General features: G+C 43.3%; 3 protein-coding genes across 3 annotated transcripts; 1 reads left to right on the forward strand and 2 right to left on the reverse strand.

Annotated features, from left to right (window-relative positions):
- Nucleotides 1-251: 251 nt before the first annotated feature.
- On the reverse strand, nt 252-3856 carry LOC120024049 (syntaxin-binding protein 6-like). Its single transcript, XM_038968150.1, has 6 exons — nt 3703-3856; nt 2332-2462; nt 1913-2225; nt 1490-1588; nt 628-797; nt 252-275 (listed from the first exon to the last, which is right to left on the reverse strand). The coding sequence occupies exons 1-6, from the start codon at nt 3854-3856 to the stop codon at nt 252-254; spliced, it is 891 nt and encodes a 296-aa protein (XP_038824078.1).
- A 1900-nt stretch (nt 3857-5756) lies between these two features.
- Nucleotides 5757-18226, reverse strand: LOC120024144 (phospholipase DDHD1-like). Its single transcript, XM_038968297.1, has 13 exons — nt 16644-18226; nt 16236-16418; nt 15691-15819; nt 15237-15384; nt 14787-14896; nt 14298-14404; nt 13568-13827; nt 10805-10883; nt 10544-10693; nt 10202-10266; nt 9847-10028; nt 8898-9149; nt 5757-8138 (listed from the first exon to the last, which is right to left on the reverse strand). The coding sequence occupies exons 1-13, from the start codon at nt 17419-17421 to the stop codon at nt 7954-7956; spliced, it is 2628 nt and encodes an 875-aa protein (XP_038824225.1). The 5' UTR covers nt 17422-18226; the 3' UTR covers nt 5757-7953.
- Nucleotides 17818-22079, forward strand: cgrrf1 (cell growth regulator with ring finger domain 1). Its single transcript, XM_038968298.1, has 6 exons — nt 17818-18046; nt 19078-19217; nt 19816-19996; nt 20565-20712; nt 21025-21132; nt 21442-22079. The coding sequence occupies exons 1-6, from the start codon at nt 17943-17945 to the stop codon at nt 21784-21786; spliced, it is 1026 nt and encodes a 341-aa protein (XP_038824226.1). The 5' UTR covers nt 17818-17942; the 3' UTR covers nt 21787-22079.
- The last annotated feature ends 496 nt before the right edge of the window (nt 22080-22575 follow it).

Consider the following 22575-nt stretch of genomic DNA (forward strand, 5'->3'; position numbering starts at 1 on the left):
CATTTTGAAGTCCTTCTGACACAAGTGACAGTTGCTTGTCCACAGTCTAAGTCCTAATAGCAAGCGCAATAACCCAGTACTAGACAGGATTCTTCAGAGGAATTGCAGTGTGACCACTGGGTATCAACTCAGTCCAACATTAGTCCATTAGTTTCAACTCAGTCAAAGATTAGTATAAATGTTATTACATAGAATTAACAAGAAAATTAGGGCCAACGACTCCAGGAGCAGTTCCACAGGAAGATATGCCTCTAGTTTGAATACTTCAGAGCCAGCTAGAGGAGAAAGAAAATCATAATTTACACATTCTAGATAATTTCCTATGAAATAAAAACTTTTTTTTTTCTCACTTCGATGGGCCTCTTGGGAGGGCATTCTAGGGCCTGATATTTGTTGATGAGGTTGACTGTAGCTCTGCTGGCTTTCTCAGTGGGTAAACGTTCTGAACAAAGTCAACGTACACAGCAGGATAGCCGTAGTGTGGAATGATGCACACTTCATAATAAAAGTGGGACCAAAGTGGACCAAACTCAGGGGGTGAAGTCAAACTTTTACCCACATGCTGAATCTCTGTGTGTGTTAGCGTGTGCGTGTAAACTATTTACATTCAACAATGCTATATCACACCTTGTGAGCAGTGTCTGCAAACTGCTGGGCTTTGTGCATTAGGTCTACCGTCTTGTCCTCGGCCCGGCCCAGTCTCTCCCCACGCTCCTGCAGGGCCTGGCTGGCCCTCTGGACTACACTACCCATACTGCCCCCTGGAGGGCGCTGCCCACTGGGACCTGCTCTAGGACCTGCTGCACAACACACAGGGACAGAGAGTAGTGCATCAGAGATGGGATACTAAGAAGAATGCAAACAAATCCTGTTCATTGATAATTAACAATTATAAAACAGCCTAGGCACGAGTTCAGTATGTTCATGGGTGAAAGTGTCAAAGAGAAGGAGTGCTGATCTAGGATCTGTCCATATAATAATATTCATTATGATCCAAAAGGCACTCCTACACTGAGACGCTTTGTGGATACAAGCCTGGACTGGTCAGCTTAGGACAAAGACTCCGCAACATTTGCTGTTGCTCTGTGTCTCTAGGCCCTGCAACCGCCTGGCACCTCTCCCAGTGATACACATGACAACCCCCCTGTCAGCGGGTTCAATGGGGAGCCGCGTTCCTTCTCAGTCTCCCTGCCCCGGAGACTCAAGGCCAGCCTTTGTTTTTTAGCAGGAGGTTTGGACACAAAGTCACCACTCATCTAGGCACAACCTCATAGAAGAGCCATTCTCTACTGCAGTGGAGAGGTGTAACAGAAGACAATAGACCAAACCCATCCATCTCCTGAGAGAGGATTAGGAATCCATGAGAATAGAACAGATACAGCCACAGGCCTACTAAGGTCATCGCCACACGCCTTTTGTCATCTCTGCAAAGATTGTGTTGCTACTCAGTGAGTATTAGGGGTTATTTGGCCTTTTTTGACTCACTTACCTCCAGCCTGAGAACGGCTTTGGTTTGAAACCATCACCTTCTTCATACGGTTGAAAAAGACCTTGCAACGGTACAGGACCAGATTCATTTTGCAGGCATCTGTTAAAATGACAACAAAGACTCAAATAGTGGAATCTGATAATAGCCGTATTATAACCATGATCAAAATAGGCAAATAGAAACTACAGAATCAAACATGAAATTGGAGTCCCTGCCATATTATATGAGACGAGAAGACAAGCCACTCCTAGGGTTGACCCAGTGGTCCCAGAACAATTCACAATCACATATGACCCAAATTCGCTCCCTAACCCTTCCCCTAGCACTCCGATTTGAAAACATGGAAGGGTTAGGACCAAGGAGAAGGGAGGGAATTGGGACCGACTGTTGATAGACTGTGCTTATCCTTCAGCACTCCCTTACCTCCCGTGAGTTTGGACTGACAGTTGACAAACTCAGTATGACGGGGCCTGGGACCCACGGTGCTCTTCCGTCTAGCCTGGGCCCCTGGTCCTCCTATCTGGCCCCCTTGGGCCCCTGGGCTACCCTGGCCCCCTTGACCTCTTTGGCCCTTCTGCTGGTCTCCAGCTGGGCTACCAGAGACCCCCTCCTTGCCTTCCCAATAGGTCTGACAGGCGTGGTACATGATCTGGATGAAGATGCACTTCTCTGGCGCTGAGCTGGCCACCCATTGGTCAAAGGCGTTGTCGAACACCAGGTCAAACTCTGGGCAGTCCTGAGGGAGACACACAGGAGGGATACAATATAGGTCACAGGACAGTAGGGGGAATAGTGGTCTAAACATCCCAGCCAATAGGCATGTATACTGGTGGTGATGTCACCTTGTTGGGGTTGATGCCGTTGATCTGGCGAAGCTGCTCCACGGCCCACTGTGACCTTCTGGTGAAGGGGGCGGAGCCTCCAAACCGCTTGACTTTGGTGATGAGGAGCTGAGCTGGCCTCTTATTGGTCACTGGGGGATTGGGAGGGGTCAAGGGTTTACAAATATGCCAATACTGAAAGGTAAGCAAGCACACTTCACAACATCCACAATAGAGGAAGAAAATGTAAATGTACTCCCTACTAGAATGAAGATAGAAGATTAAAAGACACTTGATAAGACTGGCTATCCAGTGAACAAATTAACCTAACACAGAAGGCATTAGCGATCAGTCACCATCACAGATCAACAAACAGACCGCCAATGCCTATTCTTCTTCAGTGGTTTCTCTTGTTCACACGATAAGAGGGTTTTGTAACGGGGGGAGATTGGCAGTGCCAGCTGAGACACCCAGCCAGCCTTCACCCACCCATCAGCGGTGTTTGGGTAGGGCCAGTGAATGACCGTGGCTCTGGGTGACTTCATCACAGTAACAATAGCGACTATGAAGACGGGTGACACTGAACACAGCTAAATATATGTGAAGGATCCTTCCTGCTCAATTTTAGGATCCATGTCCTCTGACAGTGTCAGATGCAAAGATCTTAGATTACCAGCAGCACAATGTCATTATTGCAACACGATGAATACCTCTGCATCCTTCTGTTCAGACAATGCCACTATGAGACAGTTAAAACACAGATTTTCAATAACCTACTGAACAAGCGAGTTGTACGTAGCAGGACTACAGAGTAGCAACAGGACAGTGAACTGTAAAAGTCACACTGATCTATCAACCTGTCATCTCAGTATACCTGGGCCCGTATTCACGTCGAGTCTCAATGTAGGAATGCTCGTCTGGATCAGGTCTCTCCCCTCTTATTCATTATGATTTAAAGCTGCAATATGTAACTTTTTGGGCTACCTGACCAAATTCACATAGAAAGTGAGTTATAGATCTGTCATTCTTATTGAAAGCCAGTCTAAGAAGCTGTAGATCTGTTCTATGTGCGTCATTTCTATGCTTCAAGTTCTTATTTTTCATTTTTGAGACTTTTACTAATCGGTTTTGTACACCAGTTTAAAAACAGCAGAAAATACTATATTTTTGGCTATGGAAAATATATTTCACAGCAGTTTAGATGGTAGTGATTCTCTACACTTGTTTGTTGTCAAATAAACTGATTTATATGACAATTTCTGCATAGTGCAAAAAGGCAAAACTGATCCTAGATCACCACCTACTCTGAGACACTTTTTTACAACAACAAAAAATGTTGATTGCAGATGTAGTCATGAGGTTGGATGCATAAAAATAAAAAATAGGTGTTACCTGACAAACAGATGTATGTCATGTATTCTCCCTTGCCTCCAGTGGGCAGAAAGGGGATCCTTTTCCTCTTTCTCCTCTTCACCTCCACAGCCACTAGCATCCTCTCATCCCGGGGAGCAAATACCTCCCTGTTGATAGCTGACTGGATATTCATGGTGGAACTGGGTGTAGGATATTTGATGAGTGATCTATGAAGATAGTAGACAGTGAAACTGATGATTAGATTAGTTTATTAGTCACATGCACAGGGTCACAGATGTAATTGTAGGGTACAGTGAAATTCTTATGCCCCCGAGCTCCAACAGTGCAGGTCAAAAAAAGAGAAGTGAATGACAATCATTAAAAAAAAATAAGTGAGATATATATATATACATACACAAGTGTAGCAATTATAAAGGTCCATTGGTGGGTGGTGGCAGGGTAAGTGTCCGTTGGGGGTGGGGGGTGGAATGTCCATAGGGAGAGTAGCAGGGGAGTAAGTGAGAAGTGAAAGAAACATTAATATATACATATTCATTAATGTAATCTTGATTTCCTGTGTGTCATATATAGACCATCATTAAACATCAAGGACCCTTAGAGGGTTATTTCTAACTAGTAAAGTGGTGAACGTTACACCTCTAAGTGGCAGATCATTTAAATCAGTTATGGATCTAACTTACTTAACCGGAGTCAATTAAATGAATCGTCGCAAAATGATTTGCAAATAAAATTCTCCATGGTGGCCTTCAGAACAATTTGCAAGAGAGCAGAAATAATCGTTTACAATACCTGTTTTGTTGTTTTACCCCTCACTCCTTCGAGACGCAGAAACAGAGAAGCTGCAGTAATGCTCACCAAACTATTCCAACGCCTTATAACGGTGTTGTTTTGTCACACAACAACAGCATGCCTTGCGGAGAAGGCGAATCTGTCTGGGACGCCATCCCATTTGAGCAAGTTAGAAGTCACGTGGGAAATTGTACTGTTGAGTTGAATCTCATTACAATACATTTTAATAAATACAAATATTATTTTGTTTTAACATAATTATCTTTATTATTTGCAGGTTGCAAATATCTGGAACATATTGATTAAAAAAATGTATGTACTCTTTCAGTACTGTAAAAACTTCCCTGGACATGAAACTACTTTCAACGCGTAAATATTGGGATTGATCCACGAAATGAGAGCCTTTTGCATCCCTTTAATATTTTAAGTAGAAATTGTGCACAAATATTTGATTTTAAAAGCCTGTTATATTACATGGAGTGACCACATGGAAAATTCAATAAATCCAATGTTTTTATATGAATAAAGACTAACGTGACAAAATGTCCCTCTGTGCATCCTCCAAAATGTCTCCGAAGTTTTCAGCATCCATTACAAAGCTCTAGTTATTTTGTTGTTTTGACAAAGTAATTTCTGAAGATCATTATGTATTTCATGTGATTAGTGATTCATTTTAAGGTAAAAAAAAAAAAAAAAATCAACTGTCCCTCATTTTAAGGTCAACCCTGTCATGTGACCTGAACTCTCGTTTTAATATGGTGAAACTACTCCTTTAAAAAAAAGATCTGAAGACACATTGAACATCTAATAGTCAAATCATAGTGAGCTGGTTCTATTCTTTTTTCCCATTTTCTGGTGTTTTGTGGTTGAAAACTTAAAAGGGGCGAGCATAACACGTCAACCCTGTTACCCATAGACAAGCTAGAAATGTTTTCACAATAAATATAAAAATTGTCAAGCTTGCCCCTCCCTGTTGCACACAAGCTTCCATTCCCCGTCACAGGAGATTTATGGCTGATTTAAGATGAAGTCGGCAACACTGTTACGGTCAACCTTGTTATTTTATTTGCCACTTACTGAAGTATTTTTTTTATTTAGCCTCTTCAGATGGGAAAGCCATCTGTTTTGTGTTAGGTTTGAACATGTGCTCTTTTTGACAGAATGTTAAAATTAGGTGGCGTTACACTACTCAAAAGGCACCTAATTGGTGGAATGACCGATGGGCTGTCTTGTCTTTGTTCATGAGTACATTTGAATAAACTGAGACCACAGACAGCTGTAGAGATACATTTTAATGTATAACAAAAGGTTTACCAAGGTTAAACATTACATCATTAATTTGAACAAAACACAGGTTAAAAAGAGTGAGCAATGAGCATGACAGTGGATTGGGCAGTAAGTGGAAACATGACAGAAAAATAGTGTCCTCTAGTGCAAGGCAAATGGGAGTATAGCTGAAGAATAGACTACCCACAACACAATCAATCACAATTCAATGCCCTTAGGGTACAGTACATTTTGCCTCGAATGACAACTCTATGCACAATTAAGAGAAGACATCTATGTCAGTTAAACATTATGGCACATGAATGGGTAAGTTGTATCATAAGGAAGAAGGAGGTATCAGCTTGCTATGTTTGAGTGTAACAGTGACAGTGTGACATGTAAACCAGGATATGCAAAACCAAGGAGAAGCACGAACAAAATTCTCTAAATACTCTTTTCACACTACTGAGCCAAACTTAATCAAGCTGTATTGGACTGGCCTGGTTACATATACACCATAGTTGCTGGAATGACGGCTAGAAAGGACAATGTGAAAAGAAAATATCTGTGCCAGCACAGTACAGTTCGGCTCGGCCATATAGTGTGAATCAGGCATTTGTAAGCGCAGATGCAATGGGATGACACAGTAGCATACCTAGGAATCTGACAGTATGACTTAACAAGGGATGCACTCAAACACATCTGAGGAGAACTTAAAAAGCAAACATTCACAAGAAAGTAAAAAGTCATACTCTTAACACATACTGTGTACAAAATACATGACACCAAACATTTAAAAAAAACTTCCTGATGGCAAGCTTGATTGATCATTGATTATGGCAGAGATCCAATTTGAGTGATGTCATTCAGTGTTAGTGTAATACATTTATTTATTTTTTACTTGAAAAAATCATGGAGGAACCCTCCAGGTGGCTTTCAATGAGCCGGCATGCTACACTCCCTCACTACTAGCAAGACAATCTTAAGCAGAGCATATTCATCCCTGTCTATGTACATACTGCATATCATGCTTCGTTTTCATTTTGGCCCGAATAGTTATTGATTTAAATAAAGTGTTAGAGTAATAAGGAGTGTACTCTGCAGACTTCTCCACTGCAACTCTGTTTAGTTCCGTGGATGCACATGAAACGTTTTGAGTCCTTCATGTGTGTGTGTGTTCCTCTTGTTTTACTGATATGTCGTATCTCTGTTTGTTGTCTGACTAGAAAGTGGAGAAAAATGTAAAGCTACCGTATATGTGCAACATGTCAGTGTTAGTATTACAAATGGAGTGCTCTTTTCGATCAGGACAATTCACAATAGAACAAAGCAATTCGGTGGCCTTCCTATGGACCAGCAAAACCGACCGAACCTGCCACTGTTATAAGAGAGAGCTAAACAAAAACTGTATTTGGCAACTTTGCTAAAGTTGTGTATCCAACATTAGTATCTTTCAGCCTAGTCTTGCAGTTAGTCAGTTAGTGTAAACATAATTTGGCGACTCCACGCATCGTCATAGCAGTACAGTTAGTATATAGAGCTGCATTTCATTTTGTCTTAGTATGCTCCATCCAATGTCATCATCATTAATTTGGCTTTAACCCTAGCCAGGTTAAACCGGACTGAACGGATAAAACAATGGTGAGTGCAGTGTTCCGTCTGGCTACTTCAACCCTTCCATAACAATCCACTTTGATCGACCTGACGGGTTGAAATCAAACGATGCAATTGAATGGGTTTCAGTGTGCTTCTCTGAGGCATTCAGACCATGAAAGGATGGATTTGAATGTAACTCTCTCAACCGGCTAAACATCTGAATGAGTGTTGATGCTCAGAGTTGAGAGAGGTTAGGCTTGAGCCATGGCTACAGTTTCAGGAGTCACACAGACCGAGTCAAAGCTGTGTCCGACACCAACACAGTCCAAGAGACAGTCATCATTTACATTCACAGGAAAGAGGAACAGTCTTAATTGGGGTTGGTGGGTGCTTTGGAGGGGAGGCGGTATTCAATAAACCCACAGGGTGGATGAATTGACAGCATTGGGAACATTAGAGGAACAGTCACTATTAGAACCATAGGGTAAAGGGAACGGTCTCTGACGAGATCACCACCAGCTGACCACAGGTTGTGGAGTGGTCTCTGACACACAGATATGTCTCCTCGGTCTGGTTGCAAGATCAAGTGGGTGTGTTTGTGTGTGTGTTGGCTGTGGGTTACGATAACTCTGGGTTATCCCCAGAGAGCTGAGTGGGATACTCCTGTCTATACATGAAAGTGAGAAGAAATAGTGCCACGTCGTGTGAACACCAATAGGCAGTGTGAGAGGTCACCGCCGACCAATAGCGGCTCTCCACCATGCCCTCTCGCAGTTCAAAGTCAATACGCCTCTCCAACTCCACTGTAACACACAGAAAGACAAAGAGTTTCACAACAAACACACACACACACACACACACACAAAACACGCACTTTAAATACTAGCCATAGATACTGGGACAAAGCAGTTACAAAACGCAATAGGGAAACCTCTGTCAAAAGGGCATAGTGCGTAGTACAGTTCACTGCTGGCTTTCGAAAACAATATGAGGGAGTAGGGTCCAATACATTTTTCATATACTTAAAAATAATTACGATGTGCTTGATTTAGCCTGCCTAGCTTGAGTTTGCACTTTTGGTTATGACACCGGTTTGGTTCTTTGGCTGTCCCCCCCATAGGATAACCCTTTGAATAACCTATTTAGGTTCCAGGTAGAACCCTTTCCACAGAGGGTTGTACATGGAACCCAAAATAGTTCTACCTGGAACCAAAAAGAGTTCCCCTATGGGGACAGCCAAAGAATACCTTTTGGAACTGTACTACAGGGCAGAGTTTATAGATTTCTTCTTTCCAATTAGTTTTTCCTGGCCACTGTGCTCTTGCTTCTGCCTTTGGTTGGGTCTAGGGCCGGGTTACTGTAAAAGCACCTTGTGACAACTGCTGATGTAAAACGGGCTTTACAGACACATTTGACTGACTGATTGATTGTGCCTGACAAGCTAAATCAAGCACACCTCAACAATTTAGTATAAAATATTTGCAATGCATAATTGATCCAGGTCTGTGGGGAGCACTAAGGTAGATGCTTCGGTTGAATAGATCTGGTATAGGGATACGTACATGTGGTGTTGTCCAGGATAGCCGAGCTGGAACGAGACATGGAGTGCTCTATTTCTCTCGTCTCCTCGACTACCGCTAACTTCTCCACTAACTCCGCAGCCACGCCCTCCTCCCCTGACACGGCATTATCCACCTCCAAGACCCCGCTCTCCGAGTCGGAAGGCTCCTCCTCCACGCCGCCCACGTGACCACTTGAGCGCGAGAAGCGGGAGAAGAAGATCCCGCCGATGCCTTTGCCGAGACTTGCCGCGCCTGCCGAGACGGAGAGCACACAGCGAAACTCAAAGACAGACAAGCACACATGCACACACTCACGATCACATGGCACAGCACAGGACAACACATAAGCCTACTAACTTCTCACAGATATAGGCAGGAAAACAAGGGAACATTTATACTGTACCTATCACACCCATTAATTTACATAATAATTGCATTAGACTTGGTCCTATACTGTAAAGAGTTCGGTAAAAAATTATATCTAATCATGAATTAAGGAAATCCTTTATTCATAGGTTCTATGGTGTCAATCCCTGTGACAAGACTTAATGGCTCTCCATTGATTTGTTGAGGCTGGGTGTTCTGGACAGTGGTTCTGTGCTTGGCTTGCTGCTACATCAGCTAGGCAAACTACTTCTGTTTCAGCGAGCTAAAATTAGGTATTTCCATAGAATAAAAAAATTATTACACACACACACACACATATATATATCTTCATGCGTGGGTCTGTCCTTGACTAAAGCCTAAAAGCCCACTCTCTCTACTATAAAATAACAAAATAAGCCAATTTCAGGAAAGACCAAAGTAAAAAAACACCAACAAGATGAACAAAGAGCAAAGTCTAAAAAGCAAGGAGATAAAAATGAAGAATCCATCACTGAAAGTCCCTATGTCTCTCCCTTCCTCCCTCCCTCCCTCCCTCCCCCCCGTCTCTCATTCTCTCTCTCACCCATAATGCTGGCTTTCCCCAGGTTCGTAATGGACTCTCCGTAGTGTCTTCGGGCCTGAGGGGGGGAGGTACAGGGGCTAGGGAGGCTCTCCGTGTCCGAGACGGATGTACTTTCCTTCAGTGCAGGGTTGAGAAGCGTGGGACGGATCTGGTCGTACGGAGTCGGACTACTTGTGTTATACCTGTAGATCCCGGTCACAATACAATACATGTCATTCACAAACACTGATTCGTACAAAACTGCTCCAAGGGTGCTGCTCTGCTGCCGATTCTGTGCTGTCCCAATATATGTGTGTGTGTGTGTACTGACTGTGATCTATTCTATTCAAAATAATATACTAAATCCACTACTCACCAGTGTATTTGGACAGGTGAAATGTTACTGTAGTTCTTTAAGATTAGGGGCTCCAATCGGTACGCCTGAAAATACAGCCATAGGCATCATTAAGCACTTCCATCATGCCATCAGCAATCTCGGAACCGGAACCCAAAACCAAATCTTACGTACACTATCTAGCCAGCCACTTGATTTGACTCTGGAAGCACAAACGGAAACAGCCGGTATGTTTCTACCCCTACCACAGCCCTTCCTGAGCCCCTTTCCCTTCCAATCCTTTACGGATCTGCGACAGTATACCATCAGTGACTGACTGCATGACTGAATGACTCTACTGTCTGGTTCAGCTGGTTGGCTCACCACAGGGTCGGTAGGATGAAAGACGTTGAAGAGACGTTGGCAGATGGATTTGGGTAAGATGTGATCCTGGGTCACGTTGTTCCCCGGTCGGATCCCTCGCAACGCCAAGAACACGGCCAGGGGAGAACCCATGCAAAAGAAGTTCTCCACCTATAACAAAATAAAAGGCACAGAGAAAATCAAGAGGGGAACCGCGGTTAAATCCATGGCTCAATCTAGCTGTCATAACAATTAGAAGGAATGAAATATGGAATTTGTCACCTTAAATTTCAAGGCTGAAGAAGAACCTTCAGATGATGGGGATTGCAAACCAGCAAACTGATTTTCCAAATCCCGTAACCTTTAGACATGAATGCAACACCAATATTATCACACAACTGTAAATGAAACATAAACATTCAACACTGGGGACAAATGACGGTGGGATCTGGGTCGTATTCAATAGGAAACACCATAGCAAAAAAAAATCCTACAGAAAATGAGTTGGAAAGTTTAAGTAATCCCTCCCTGTTTGAGTCAGTTTTTCCCCCTGTTTGGTGCCTAATGAATTTGACCCTGGCCAGGGCCGTGAACAGACGTTTCAGGGAGATACTATCATAATTCATACACTACATGACTAAAAGTATGTTTACACATGCTCGTCGAACATCTTATTCCAAAATCATGGGCATTAATATGGAGTTGGTCTCCCCTTTGCCGCTATAACAGCCTCCACTCTTCTGGGAAGGCTTTACACTAGATGTTGGAACATTGCTGCAGGGGACATGCTTCCATTCAGCCGCAAGAACATTAGTGAGGTCGGACACTGATGTCGGGTGTGTCTCGCAGTCGGTGTTCCAATTCATCCCAAAGTTCTTCCACACCGATCTCAACAAACCATTTCTGTATGGACCTCACTTTGTGCACGGGGGCATTGTCATGCTGAAACAGGAAAAGGCCTTCCCCAAATTGTTGCCACAAAGTTGGAAGCACAGAATTGTCTACAATGTCATTGTGTGCTGTAGCGTTAAGATTTCCCTTCACTGGAACTAAAGGGCCAAACTCAAAACATGAAAAACAACCCCAGATTATTATTCCTCCTCCACCAAACTTTGGCATTGCGCATGGTGATCTTAGGCTTGTGTGCGACTGCTCGGCCATGGAAACCTATTTCATGAGGCTCCCGACGAACAGTTCTTGGTTCTGACGTTGCTTCCAGAGGCAGTTTGGAACTCAGTAGTGAGTGTTGCAACCAAGAACAGATGTTTTTTTAACGCGCTACGCACTTCAACACTTGGTGGTCCCGTCCTGTGAGCTTGTGTGGCGTACCACTTCGCGGCTGAGCCGTTGCTGCTCCTAGACTTCACAATAACAGCACTTACAGTTGACCGGGGCAGCTCTAGCAGGGCAGAAATTTGACAAACTGACTTGTTGGAAAGGTGGCATTCTGTGTAGGTGCCACGTTGAAAGTCACTGAGCTCTTCAGTAAGGCCATTCTACTGCCAAAGTATGTCTATAGAGATTGCATGGCTGTGTGCTCGATTTGATACACCTGTCAGCAACGGGTGTGGCTGAAATAGCCTAATCCACTAATTTGAATGGGTGTCCACATTCTTTTTTTATATATAGTGTATCTCGGCAAAGGCCTATTTATTTCTGCAACAACACACTCTCTCATCATCACAAATTGGAAGCAAGCTAGTTACATTCCCTCTTAAAGACATGAATGCCATCGGAAAAATCGGGTGATCATTGATGTTGATGATTGATGTAAATCTACAAGTTAGCTAGCTCAATTTCTTTTACTGATTGTGATTTACCTCTATATGTCTTTCTGCCTCTATCTGCTGCGGGTATCAGCCAACCAGACCAAATATTGATGATGATTTAGGCTAAATCAAGTGTTAATACAATTTTATGCTGCTGTTTATTTTTTTTTACAAAGACAACAAACGCGTTAACAACACCATAGAGCACAACAGTATGAGTCATAATACCCATAAAACCCAGCGGTCAAACAGAGAAATGGGTCCAATCATTTTCCCACCATACATTTTTCCCATAGGGGATTTTGGAAACACAAAATAAGGGTCTGTGTTTCGTGTAGGCTTACTATGGCGTGACGTTTTAATAAGAGTGTTAATCTGTCTCGGACAACGTGGCGTTTATCAATATTTTTGCTTGTATTTACACCCAACAAATAAAATGCTAATTAGCAGCTAACGTGGCTATCAAAAAGAACGAAAAATGCCATGATGATCTGGACAAGACTGCTGAATCGAGGCAAAGGTAAGAATCTCTAGATTAACTATCTAATGTTAGCTAAATGTAGTAATGAATAAATTGTCAAAATTCCTTTACATTTACGCGTTAGCAAAGGTGCCAGCTAAAGATGACGTGCTTGCAGGGATTTGTAGTCTTGCATAATGTCTACTTTGATGCTAATTAGCATTTTCGAATCTGAGAGTAAATAGAGACGAATATATTGATAAAAGTCACCTTGTCCGAGAGATTTACATGGTTATCAAAACGTCACGCCAGGGTAACCCTAAACATAACACAGCCCTTATTTTAAGTGTATCTAAAATCCCCTATGGGAAAAATGAATGGTGGAAAAACGATTGGAACCATTCGTGTTTGACGATTAGGTTTTATGGGTATTATGACACGTCTGTGGGGCTCTATAAAGAGGAGGGGGTATGGCCTGGGTCCTATCAGGACACACAGGGCACCCAGCGGGTCCTGCCAAAGCACGCCCGGCATCCCGTGTGCAACGAGTCAAGCCTGGGGTGGGGGTGATACTGTTGGCAGTACTGTTGATATATAAACTAGGTAGCTAGCTCAAGCCATGCATGTTTGGATACCGGGAGCATACGAGCTCCGTAAACAGCAGCTCAACAGGCACAACCAACGGACGGGTTGGGGGGTGGAAAACTTGATGACGACTTGCGGGCAGTGGGTTCCAAACAACAATGATGAAACAAAATAATATTTTTGGGGGAGGGGAAATTAGAGCCTGACCCTGGCTATTGAGTGTCTACCTACCTGAGTCGTGTGAGTCTCAGCTCCTCTTGTAGGTGACGTTCCTGATAGCTTGACCAGCACTCTTGCATGTCTTTTGTGTCCGGCGATAGTTCTTCATGACGGAAGCGTACGGGGTCCCAGCCTGTCATGATGTCGAAGGTTATGACACAACCCAAGGAGTGGGACACGATGGACACCTTGCCACTCTCCTCAAACTCGGGGTTCCGCATGCAGAAGAGTGTGTATAGCCGATTCAGCTCCTGAGTTAGACCCCTAGTGATCTACAGACACACGAAGCATGATGAATTACATTTGTGTATTAGACTGCAACTGCAAATTGGTAGATATTAGAGTTTGAGATTGAGTGTGTGCGTGTATGTGGTAAAATATGCATGGGACATGCAGACAAGTGTGTGTGTGTGTGTGTGTGTGTGTGTGTGTGTGTGTGTGTGTGTGTGTGTGTGTGTGTGTGTGTGTGTGTGTGTGTGTGTGTGTGTGTGTGTGTGTGTGTGTGTGTGTGTGTGTCTAGACACATGGCATGCGAAAGTGGACACTATCATATGTCTACTGTATGTTTATTTGACTCACAGTGACCAGTGGGCCCCTATAGTTGTCTACTCTACAACCAACAGACATACAGACCAGCGGTGGCTGGTGGCACCAAACATGGGGAGGAGGGGCTCATAGGATTTATGGTCATTTATTTGGAATGTTAATGAATGGGTGGTGCCACTAATTAAGAGAGTCTCACCTCGTCTCTGTACAGGGGGCTGGTGTAGTACATGATGTCCATAGCACTGCTGTTGAGCATGTCTCTGAGTCCTCGAACTTTGTCTGGAGTGATGGAGTCCACGGTGTCTGCAACCATCACACAACCACACACACACGCACCAAGTCACCTACAAATACATTTCAGTCCCTCCGGTATGTCAAACAGTGGGACTACAAGCAAAATGACCTATCTATACACACTATTAGCTGATGTTACTACTTAAAGGGATATTTTATTTCACCTTTATGTATACAGGTTTGTCTCATTGCAAGAGAGACAAGACAAGAAAAAGACATACATACACATACATATCCATTGTCTATGAGCAGGTGCCGGAGCAAACGATAAAAACCGGACTCTCCACCCTGCCATCTATGCTACCATGAGGTTTATTGGCGACAACGTTTCTCGACCACTCAGGTCTTCAATAGGTCACAAAGTAGGTGTGGCCAAACTGGCCAGACATACCTCCATCCAGGCACAGTTTGGACCTCCACTCCACAGGAAGGAACTCCACATGCTCTGTGGAACGATCGGAGAAATGCTTCTCCTCCATCTTCCTAGCAGCGTCCCTCATCCTGTAGACGAGTAAAAGCACAGAAGCAGATGCGCATAAACAAACGTTACACTACCAAGAATGTTTGGTCATATTTTCTTGGAATAGCCTCTTCATGAAGTTTTATGAGCGCATTATTATTGCACAACATAGCTGTGAATAAGTGATCATAAACAATGGTGCCGCGACAGCTTTAGATTGAATCTTCCAGGTCCAATCGTTGGTATCCTTTCTCCCACTCTGCTCACTTTCCCTACAATAATACTAGATTATAAACTTATGAGATTGTATAAAACTCTATGGCAGGTTCTGATAGGGTTTAATACAGTATTATAACAGAGTTCATTGTTCCTGTAACTCACATGCTTGTGTTCCTGATGATGCGGCCCTCATCCATCTTCTGGCCAATCCCATGCACCACAAAGACAATGTGTGTTGTTTCGGGCGGTGTGTCTTCGGGCGCTGCCTCCTCCACATAGCCCCGATGGAGACGCGTTCCACTACTGCCAGCTGAGGAGGACACAGGGGAATTATACCAGTTATTATACAGGACACTGTAAATGTAGTTTTATACAGTACAGAAACACAGTATTTGAGCTAGTTCTTTCTGTCAAAATGTATGTTTTTAGTCAGGATCATTATGAGATGAAAAAAAATACATTATAAGGGTGTCATACATGCTTATGACAAGGCTTATAATGCATTAGAACCATAGGTGCACAATCGTACCTGCAGGTTTTAAGTTAGGTGTTATACACCATGTTGTAGGCAGTGAAACACAGAGGATTCTTTTTTCACCTCAGTGGGGATACAAACCTTTGGAGAAGCCCAGTCTCTGGGTGACAGTGCGTGCGATCTTGGAGGTGGTGGCATCACTGTAGAGATACACCTCGTCCACACTCTGCCAGTCCACATGGCTTCGGCTTAGTTTCAAACTGTGGATTGCTGTAAGAATCAAGAGGAAAATTAATTAACATAGACCTAATAACTTCATTCCGTTAATGTGAATTAAGTCTCCAGTGACTTTTGTAGAAATCCCACTTCCATACACCACTTGCATGCACTCAATCAAGGGTCGTGTTCCGTAGGTACTAAACGGAAGAAAATTGTCCAGAACGGATATGAAATTGTCCAATAAGATTTGCTTGTTTTTGTTTTCTGCGGTAGCCATGTGCGACGTTCTAGCCATGTTATTTTCTTTCCTTATTCAAAGTGTTTGTTTTTGGGCCCAGAACCAGTGTGTTGTTCATCTATATCATTCACATAGAATGTGACACATACACCCTTCATCAACACTGTCACGCCAGACGCCCCACATGGCACGCCCCCGTCCCACTTGCCATTGAGTCCATCCACTTTACCGTCCTTGCTGTCCACTGTGGTGGTCACCACTTCGGTGGCAGTCTCGTAGATCTCCCTCATCTGGTGGCCACGAAAACGGGCCAGGTGCTCCAGCTCGATGAGGTCACTCTCGTCCTCCTCCAGAGGAAGCCACGTGCCGTCGATGAACCACTGGCCCCTCATCACAGGAATACGGTCCTGCTCTGTGGACAAAGGGGTTGCGATGTATGGTCATGTCGGTCCAACTGTATTGAATGAGCAGGTACTGAATGAGCAGTAGGCTAACTTTGCTCTATGCTCGGACAGATGTGGGACTGTTGTGACATGCTTATTGAATAGGAATGGTATCAGTGTGATAAAACCAGGATTAACAAGACAAACCGCACGAGAGAGAGAAACATCTATAGTGATAAGAATAAGCTACTCACGGTTCCAGTAGACGGGGTAACATTCTTTCTCTTTGACATCCACTTCATAGAGACCCCCTCTGACGCAAACAGCCTCAACGTTGACACTTATGGAATCCAGGTCGATGTCATCCGTCTCGTATCCTCCCTCCCCTCCACCTTCCCCTGTTACCGGATCCGCTTGAACAGCTCCCCCATCCGCCACATCCTCCGGTTGGGCCTCGGACCCCGTGGCTGACCCACTGGCGTTCTCTGGTTCGGTGGGACATTTCACCTTGCAGGGGTTTAGTTCACATAATTTGCGATAAATGACTTCAATTTTCAAAGAGTCGTGTCCAACAAATGGCTTCCAGGTTCTCTTGTCCTCTTTGTAGAACCATCGCACTTCCTCGGGTCCCAGCTCGGTGACGACCTCCCCGCGGTGTCTGGAACTGTTGGAGCGGTTCCGCTTCTTTGTAGTCACATTCCCATCACTTTCGGTGTACTTCAGGTCGTTTGTGATGTCCAAATAGCCTGTCCCTGAGTCGGGGAGAGAGTGATAGCCCGAGTAAGTTTCCTCCACTAGGCCCAATATCATGCCGTCTTGAGATAAACGGTGATCGCCTAGCAGCAACGGAGGCAAGTGCATTTCCAAGCCGGACTGGACCGAGTCCATCGCCCCGTGTATAGTCTCTCCCATCGGTTCCTCGTAGCAGGACACAAACACATCATTGGCCATATCCCAGTCATTGCTGCTCACGGAATTATTATCCGAGCTCAGTCGACGGGTAGTCGACTTAATGTCCTTAAAATTGCTCATGACTTGACAAAAAAAAATCAACAGTTTGTTCCCTAAAAAACAATATGTCCTACGTTCTCAAACGTATTTATTTCTGCGCCTCTTGTTGACCTTTGATTGACAGTCATCAAAGGTCCAGGACTAACGGTTTCCAAACCTTCTCCTTGATTACTGCAAATGCCACCATCTTTGAGCCGGTTCATCCACTCAGTACCCAGATATAGGCTACAAAATTTGAGACTTTTTGAAATTACTGATAGATATCCTACTACTCAGAGACCCATTTTGTCACTGCCAGTAGGTTTACCTGTTCACTTATTCTATTCGCATGCCTATCTGCGATTTGCTTATAACATTATTACAATGGTAGGCTACGTGCTCCTCCTCCCAAATGCGCGAAAAGATTGCGCATGAGGGGCAGATGGTGCACTGGCCACCGTAGTTGAAAGACGGAAGTAACTGCTTTGAAGTATACGAATATTGTTTTCTCCACGGGTTTAATCATACATTCGTTTATTTATCTTCAGCCAAGATAAAAAAAAATGGCAGCGGTGTTTCTAATTACGTTGTATGAATATTCTCCATTATTTTACATTACTGTCATATCGTTATGTTTCGTTGTTACCGCCGCCATGGTCCTCGGCTGGTAGGTTCCTGTCAAATTGCCTTGTTATGACAACAACAACATTAGGCTGTTATTATTGAATGGAATGATTATTTTAGCCTACAAATAAAGTTGCTAGCTATCTGTGCCGACATTAAGCAATCGGCCCTGTTTATATTTTGTTCAGTAAATCTCAACTTCTCCTGTGTTTTTTGCGGTAATAAAGATTGCAAACGGCGATGGTCATTTGACATCACGGCAATGCTACGTTGACACATCACGTGACAGCATACAGAGTGATAAAATGTTGCAATGTTAGGCACGCGCGAAAATGTTTTCTTTTTTATTTATTAGGATCCCCATTAGCCGACGGCAATGGCGACAGCTAGTCTTATAGGGTGCGACCCATAACGATAAATACATTACAGACAAAATACTTTGCAATGTACATACATTTAAAAATATTCACATGTGGGTGTGTGTGTATCTATCGTTACACATGCATGTCAGTACATACACACAACAGGTGAAATTAAACTTTGTAGCGTTAGTGCTATCCGGGAACCTTGGAACGGTTCTTACCCTAACTATAACCATGACCTAACGCTAACCCTTACCTAACCTTAACCATTTTAATAGTCAACTGCAATGGGGTAAAGTCAAGAGTTGGGACGTCCCAAGGACCCTGGATAGCATGGACCTTGGATAAACCTGGCATTCGGAAAAGTTAATCAAAGTGTCATTACCTCAAAAAAAATACAGTATCTGTTATTGTATTTACTGAAACATGCACTGTTCTGCACAGTTGTCTACTAGTTTTATTATAACATGTATTTTTTTTTAAATAGCAATTTACAATGTTCTACACACATTTCTTTACATCATACGGTAGGCTATTAGAGAGCTTTATTTAAAATCAGAAATTGTTTTATAAACTTTTATCAATTTGGTGTGCACGCAATATCAAGTTGTTATACTGTAGGCTACTTCACTCATCTTGTCTGATCTCTTATACACACAACATAATGAAATATTCAGATTTTCTGTCCTATGTTCCACCATATCTCCCATAGGTTTGGTTTCGATGTCCCAGTGATTCTCCGCAGCTCTGATGAGACTGAGTCAGTCGTGCTTGCCCCAGAGAAGAGGATGGTTCAGGTGACCAACCCCTTTGCCCTAGAGATGGGGTCCTCTGGGGTGGCCTCTGTGACTGGTGAGAGAGCATGCAAAGACATCAACAAACCACACATAGAGCCAGTTTCCGGGACCCAGATTAAGCCTCCAGGGCCTAAAAGCTATTTCAATGGTGATTTTGGAAAAATGACCTGTATAGCATAGTGTGTTCTATTAGACCTTTGCCCATACTATGTTATAGGTGTGCCACCATGAATGATGCGTGAATCTAGATTGTATAAACTGTGTGGTTCAAGCCCTGAATGCTGATTGGCTGACATCCATGGTATATCAGACTGTATACCATGAGTATGACAAAACATTTGTTTTTCCTGCTCTAATTAAGTTGGTAACCAGTTTATAATAGCAATAAGGCACCTCAAGGGTTTGTGATATATGGCCAATATACCATGGCTAAGGGCTGTGTCCAGGCACTCCACGTTGTGTCGCGCTTTAGAACAGCCCTTAGCTGTGGTATATTGGCCATATACCACACCTCCTCGGGCCTTATTGCTTAAATATACCACATTTTCTTATTGAGTGGTTAACCAGGGAAATATACAACTAGTACTGCATCCATGCCAATTTCCTCAACACCGACTGCCACTTTGAATCATTCATTGTTTTCCTCTTTCCAGAGGGTGTGTCCCTGCTTCCATGCTGCCTGGAGCCTTGTGTGCTGAGTTGTTACTGGGGTTGTGGTGTCCATGCCCTACAGGGGGCGCTACAGACCCACCAACACGGCCCCAGTAAGCTCGCCACGCCACATCTGTTCCAGGAAGCTCTGCACTTCCAGTACCACCACTGCCAAAGCTTCCAGTATCCTTCTCACAGGCCATAATCTGATAATCGTATAATCTGTATCATTGTTGTTAGTATAAGTACATGTTTTGTATATGTGATGGTCCTATGATGTGTTCTTCATTTTTACTCTTATTATTATCTATCCTATTGTCTAGTCACTTTACCCTGCCTCTATGTACATACAGTGTCTAACTCAAATAGCTCATACTCCTTCCTGCACATTGATCTGGCACTGGTACTCCCTGTATATAGCTTCATTCTTATGTATTTTATTCCTCTTGTGTTACTTTTTTAAAATTAATTGTTTTACTCTGCATCGTTGGGAAAGGCTTGTGACAAATAACATTTGATTTCCGATATTCAGGTTCTAGAAGATATTATTTGCTCATGTTTGTCTTTTATGAAATATTGCACATTAATGCATGTTTCATTGATGTATGATATGTCATATTTCATCATCATGATATTTAGTTGTGATACTAAGGTTGAGGATAGACGGATGGAGTGCATGCAAGGCTACAATTGCATGTCTTTCAGTTCAGTTTCATCCTGCATGTATTTTACCCCTTAACCAAAGCCTCAGTATCAATGGAGAGGACAGAGAGGAGCATTATACCAAGATGCCAGCCGATATGGGGATCACTGATTTCGGGCTTTTGCCACGGGAACGCTACCCCGTAGTGGCTGTCCTCACACTGGCCGAATCTGAAGCAAGGGACACGTACAACATTGTTAGTATGATAGTCTTGGTAATATTTGGAACATTGTCACATGGGGCCAGTTTCGTGGACACAAATTAAGCCTAGTCCTCGAACATGCTCAACAGCAAATTCCCACTGAAAGGGCTTTTTAGTCCAGGACCAATCTGTGTCCGGGAAACCAGCCCATGAAGTCCAATCACTTCAATGTGTATTATCCTAGGGGTAATGATGCAATCCACACACCGATATAAGGTGTGCTCATTAGGTTTAACGTTACCATCTTGGCATGGGCACAGTCCTGGGATGTGACACTCATTATCCCTCATTGTTCCTCTCGCTCAGGTCGCCAGCGTCACAGTGGTTCACGTTCCAGATGACAAATACAGCCTGTCGGCACGGATCCTGTTTCAATATCTTCTCACGGCACAAGGGAACATGTATGAGTTGAAGGTACGGCTTTATTTTTTGTTAATTCATTTGTTTCTCCAGTCCCATTGACGTAGCAGGAATGTCTTGTTCAAGGTAATGGACAAGGGCTCAGTGAGATTACAGTAGCCTATCATTACTTTTTTCAAATCTTTGGTTGTGTTCCGATATCCATACTAGCGTACCGTTTAGAATGCAGGCCAAATTGCCAATACATTGCTTCCTACGTGCTGTGCTATTGTAGTTATTAGAACAGAGTATTCACTGTTAAGAGCAAGTCTGATGCTGGCAGTTGACATCCTTACAAATGTAATATTATGTTGTGTCCTCCAGCCACTATTTATGTCAGCCGAGAGCAAGGGGTTGTCGGAGGCGACTGACTCCGACCGTAGCACAGAGGCACCACCAGAAACACAGAAAAGAGAACCCGGAAAGGATGAAAAGGAGAAGATGCCAGGAATGGAAGATGAAGAGGAGGATTGGTCAGAGGGAAAAGGCAAAGACTGTGTGGTGTGTCAGAATGCACCTGTTAACCGTGTTCTGCTGCCCTGCAGGCACGCCTGTGTGTGTGACGGCTGTGTCCATCGCTTCCAACACTGCCCCATATGCAGAGCTTTCGTATTAGAGTCCTTTGCCCTGTTCCAGCAGCCCCATATGGAGGAGGTAGAGGAAGAATGAACTGTAATGTAGCAGGTCAATATTACCAGTATTTATAATGTCAACGTAGTAATGTTACTCATTGGAGTAGCTCTACAGGCTACTGATAGGAAGGAATGGTGTCCAAAAAGTGCATGCTGATTGTCACGATGGATGCTGTTCCAACACAGATACATTAGTACAATTTCAACAGAATCAAAGTGTTTATAGAATGGATGATATGGTTTCACATTGAGGTGTGTTTTATTGGACATTTCCAACTGATTTATGGCTATGTGAGCATATGATCTAGAATAAAAAGAAACGCACACCTATTTAGGCGAGGTGCTGGCTAGCGGTGTGGAAAACTTGAAAACAAAGGAGAGCCGCACACTCTAGGAGCTCAGATGCAAAAATGTAATGTCCAACGTTTTGACAGCCAAGCTGTCTTCATCAGGTTATAATCACAAACACTGCGGGATGACTCGTTTATATAGTGTCAAAAGACACACAGGTGTCTGTAATCATGGCCAAGAGTGGCCTAATATCATTGGTTAATTCTCAAATATTAAAATGGCATACAATTAACAGCATACAAAAAACAAATGGATAGCATACGATATGTGAGCATATAAACCACATTTTATCACGTTGAGTTTATTGAGGTGCGAACTACTCCTTGTACTATTTGTAAATGTAGATATGGAAAACCTAATAGTTTTGATGTGCAATGTGTAGAGAATGTATTGTATTTGTCAATATACCATACAGTGAGGTGTTTTTTCTTTAGACCCTTAAATCGTGGACAAAGTTATGAATTGCATCTTTATG

The sequence above is a fragment of the Salvelinus namaycush genome, chromosome 29 (genome assembly GCF_016432855.1).
Source record: "Salvelinus namaycush isolate Seneca chromosome 29, SaNama_1.0, whole genome shotgun sequence".
Lineage (NCBI taxonomy): Eukaryota > Metazoa > Chordata > Actinopteri > Salmoniformes > Salmonidae > Salvelinus > Salvelinus namaycush.

Bases quoted from the DNA above. Each gene is read 5' to 3' on its own strand.
- LOC120024049 (XM_038968150.1), bottom strand. From the start codon at position 3,856: ATGAATATCCAGTCAGCTATCAACAGGGAGGTATTTGCTCCCCGGGAT. The intron at 2,226-2,331 runs GTGACATCACCA...TGTCTCCCTCAG, and splicing joins ACGGCATCAACCCCAACAAG to GACTGCCCAGAGTTTGACCT. The intron at 798-1,489 runs GTAAGTGAGTCA...GTTGTGCAGCAG, and splicing joins AAGCCGTTCTCAGGCTGGAG to GTCCTAGAGCAGGTCCCAGT.
- LOC120024144 (XM_038968297.1), bottom strand. From the start codon at position 17,421: ATGAGCAATTTTAAGGACATTAAGTCGACTACCCGTCGACTGAGCTCG. The intron at 15,820-16,235 runs GTAAAGTGGATG...TGATTCTTACAG, and splicing joins CACAGTGGACAGCAAGGACG to CAATCCACAGTTTGAAACTA. The intron at 10,267-10,543 runs GTGAGCCAACCA...CTGTATTTTCAG, and splicing joins TTCATCCTACCGACCCTGTG to GCGTACCGATTGGAGCCCCT.
- cgrrf1 (XM_038968298.1), top strand. From the start codon at position 17,943: ATGGCAGCGGTGTTTCTAATTACGTTGTATGAATATTCTCCATTATTT. The intron at 19,218-19,815 runs GTGAGAGAGCAT...TCCTCTTTCCAG, and splicing joins TGGGGTGGCCTCTGTGACTG to AGGGTGTGTCCCTGCTTCCA. The intron at 19,997-20,564 runs GTATCCTTCTCA...CCAAAGCCTCAG, and splicing joins CACCACTGCCAAAGCTTCCA to TATCAATGGAGAGGACAGAG.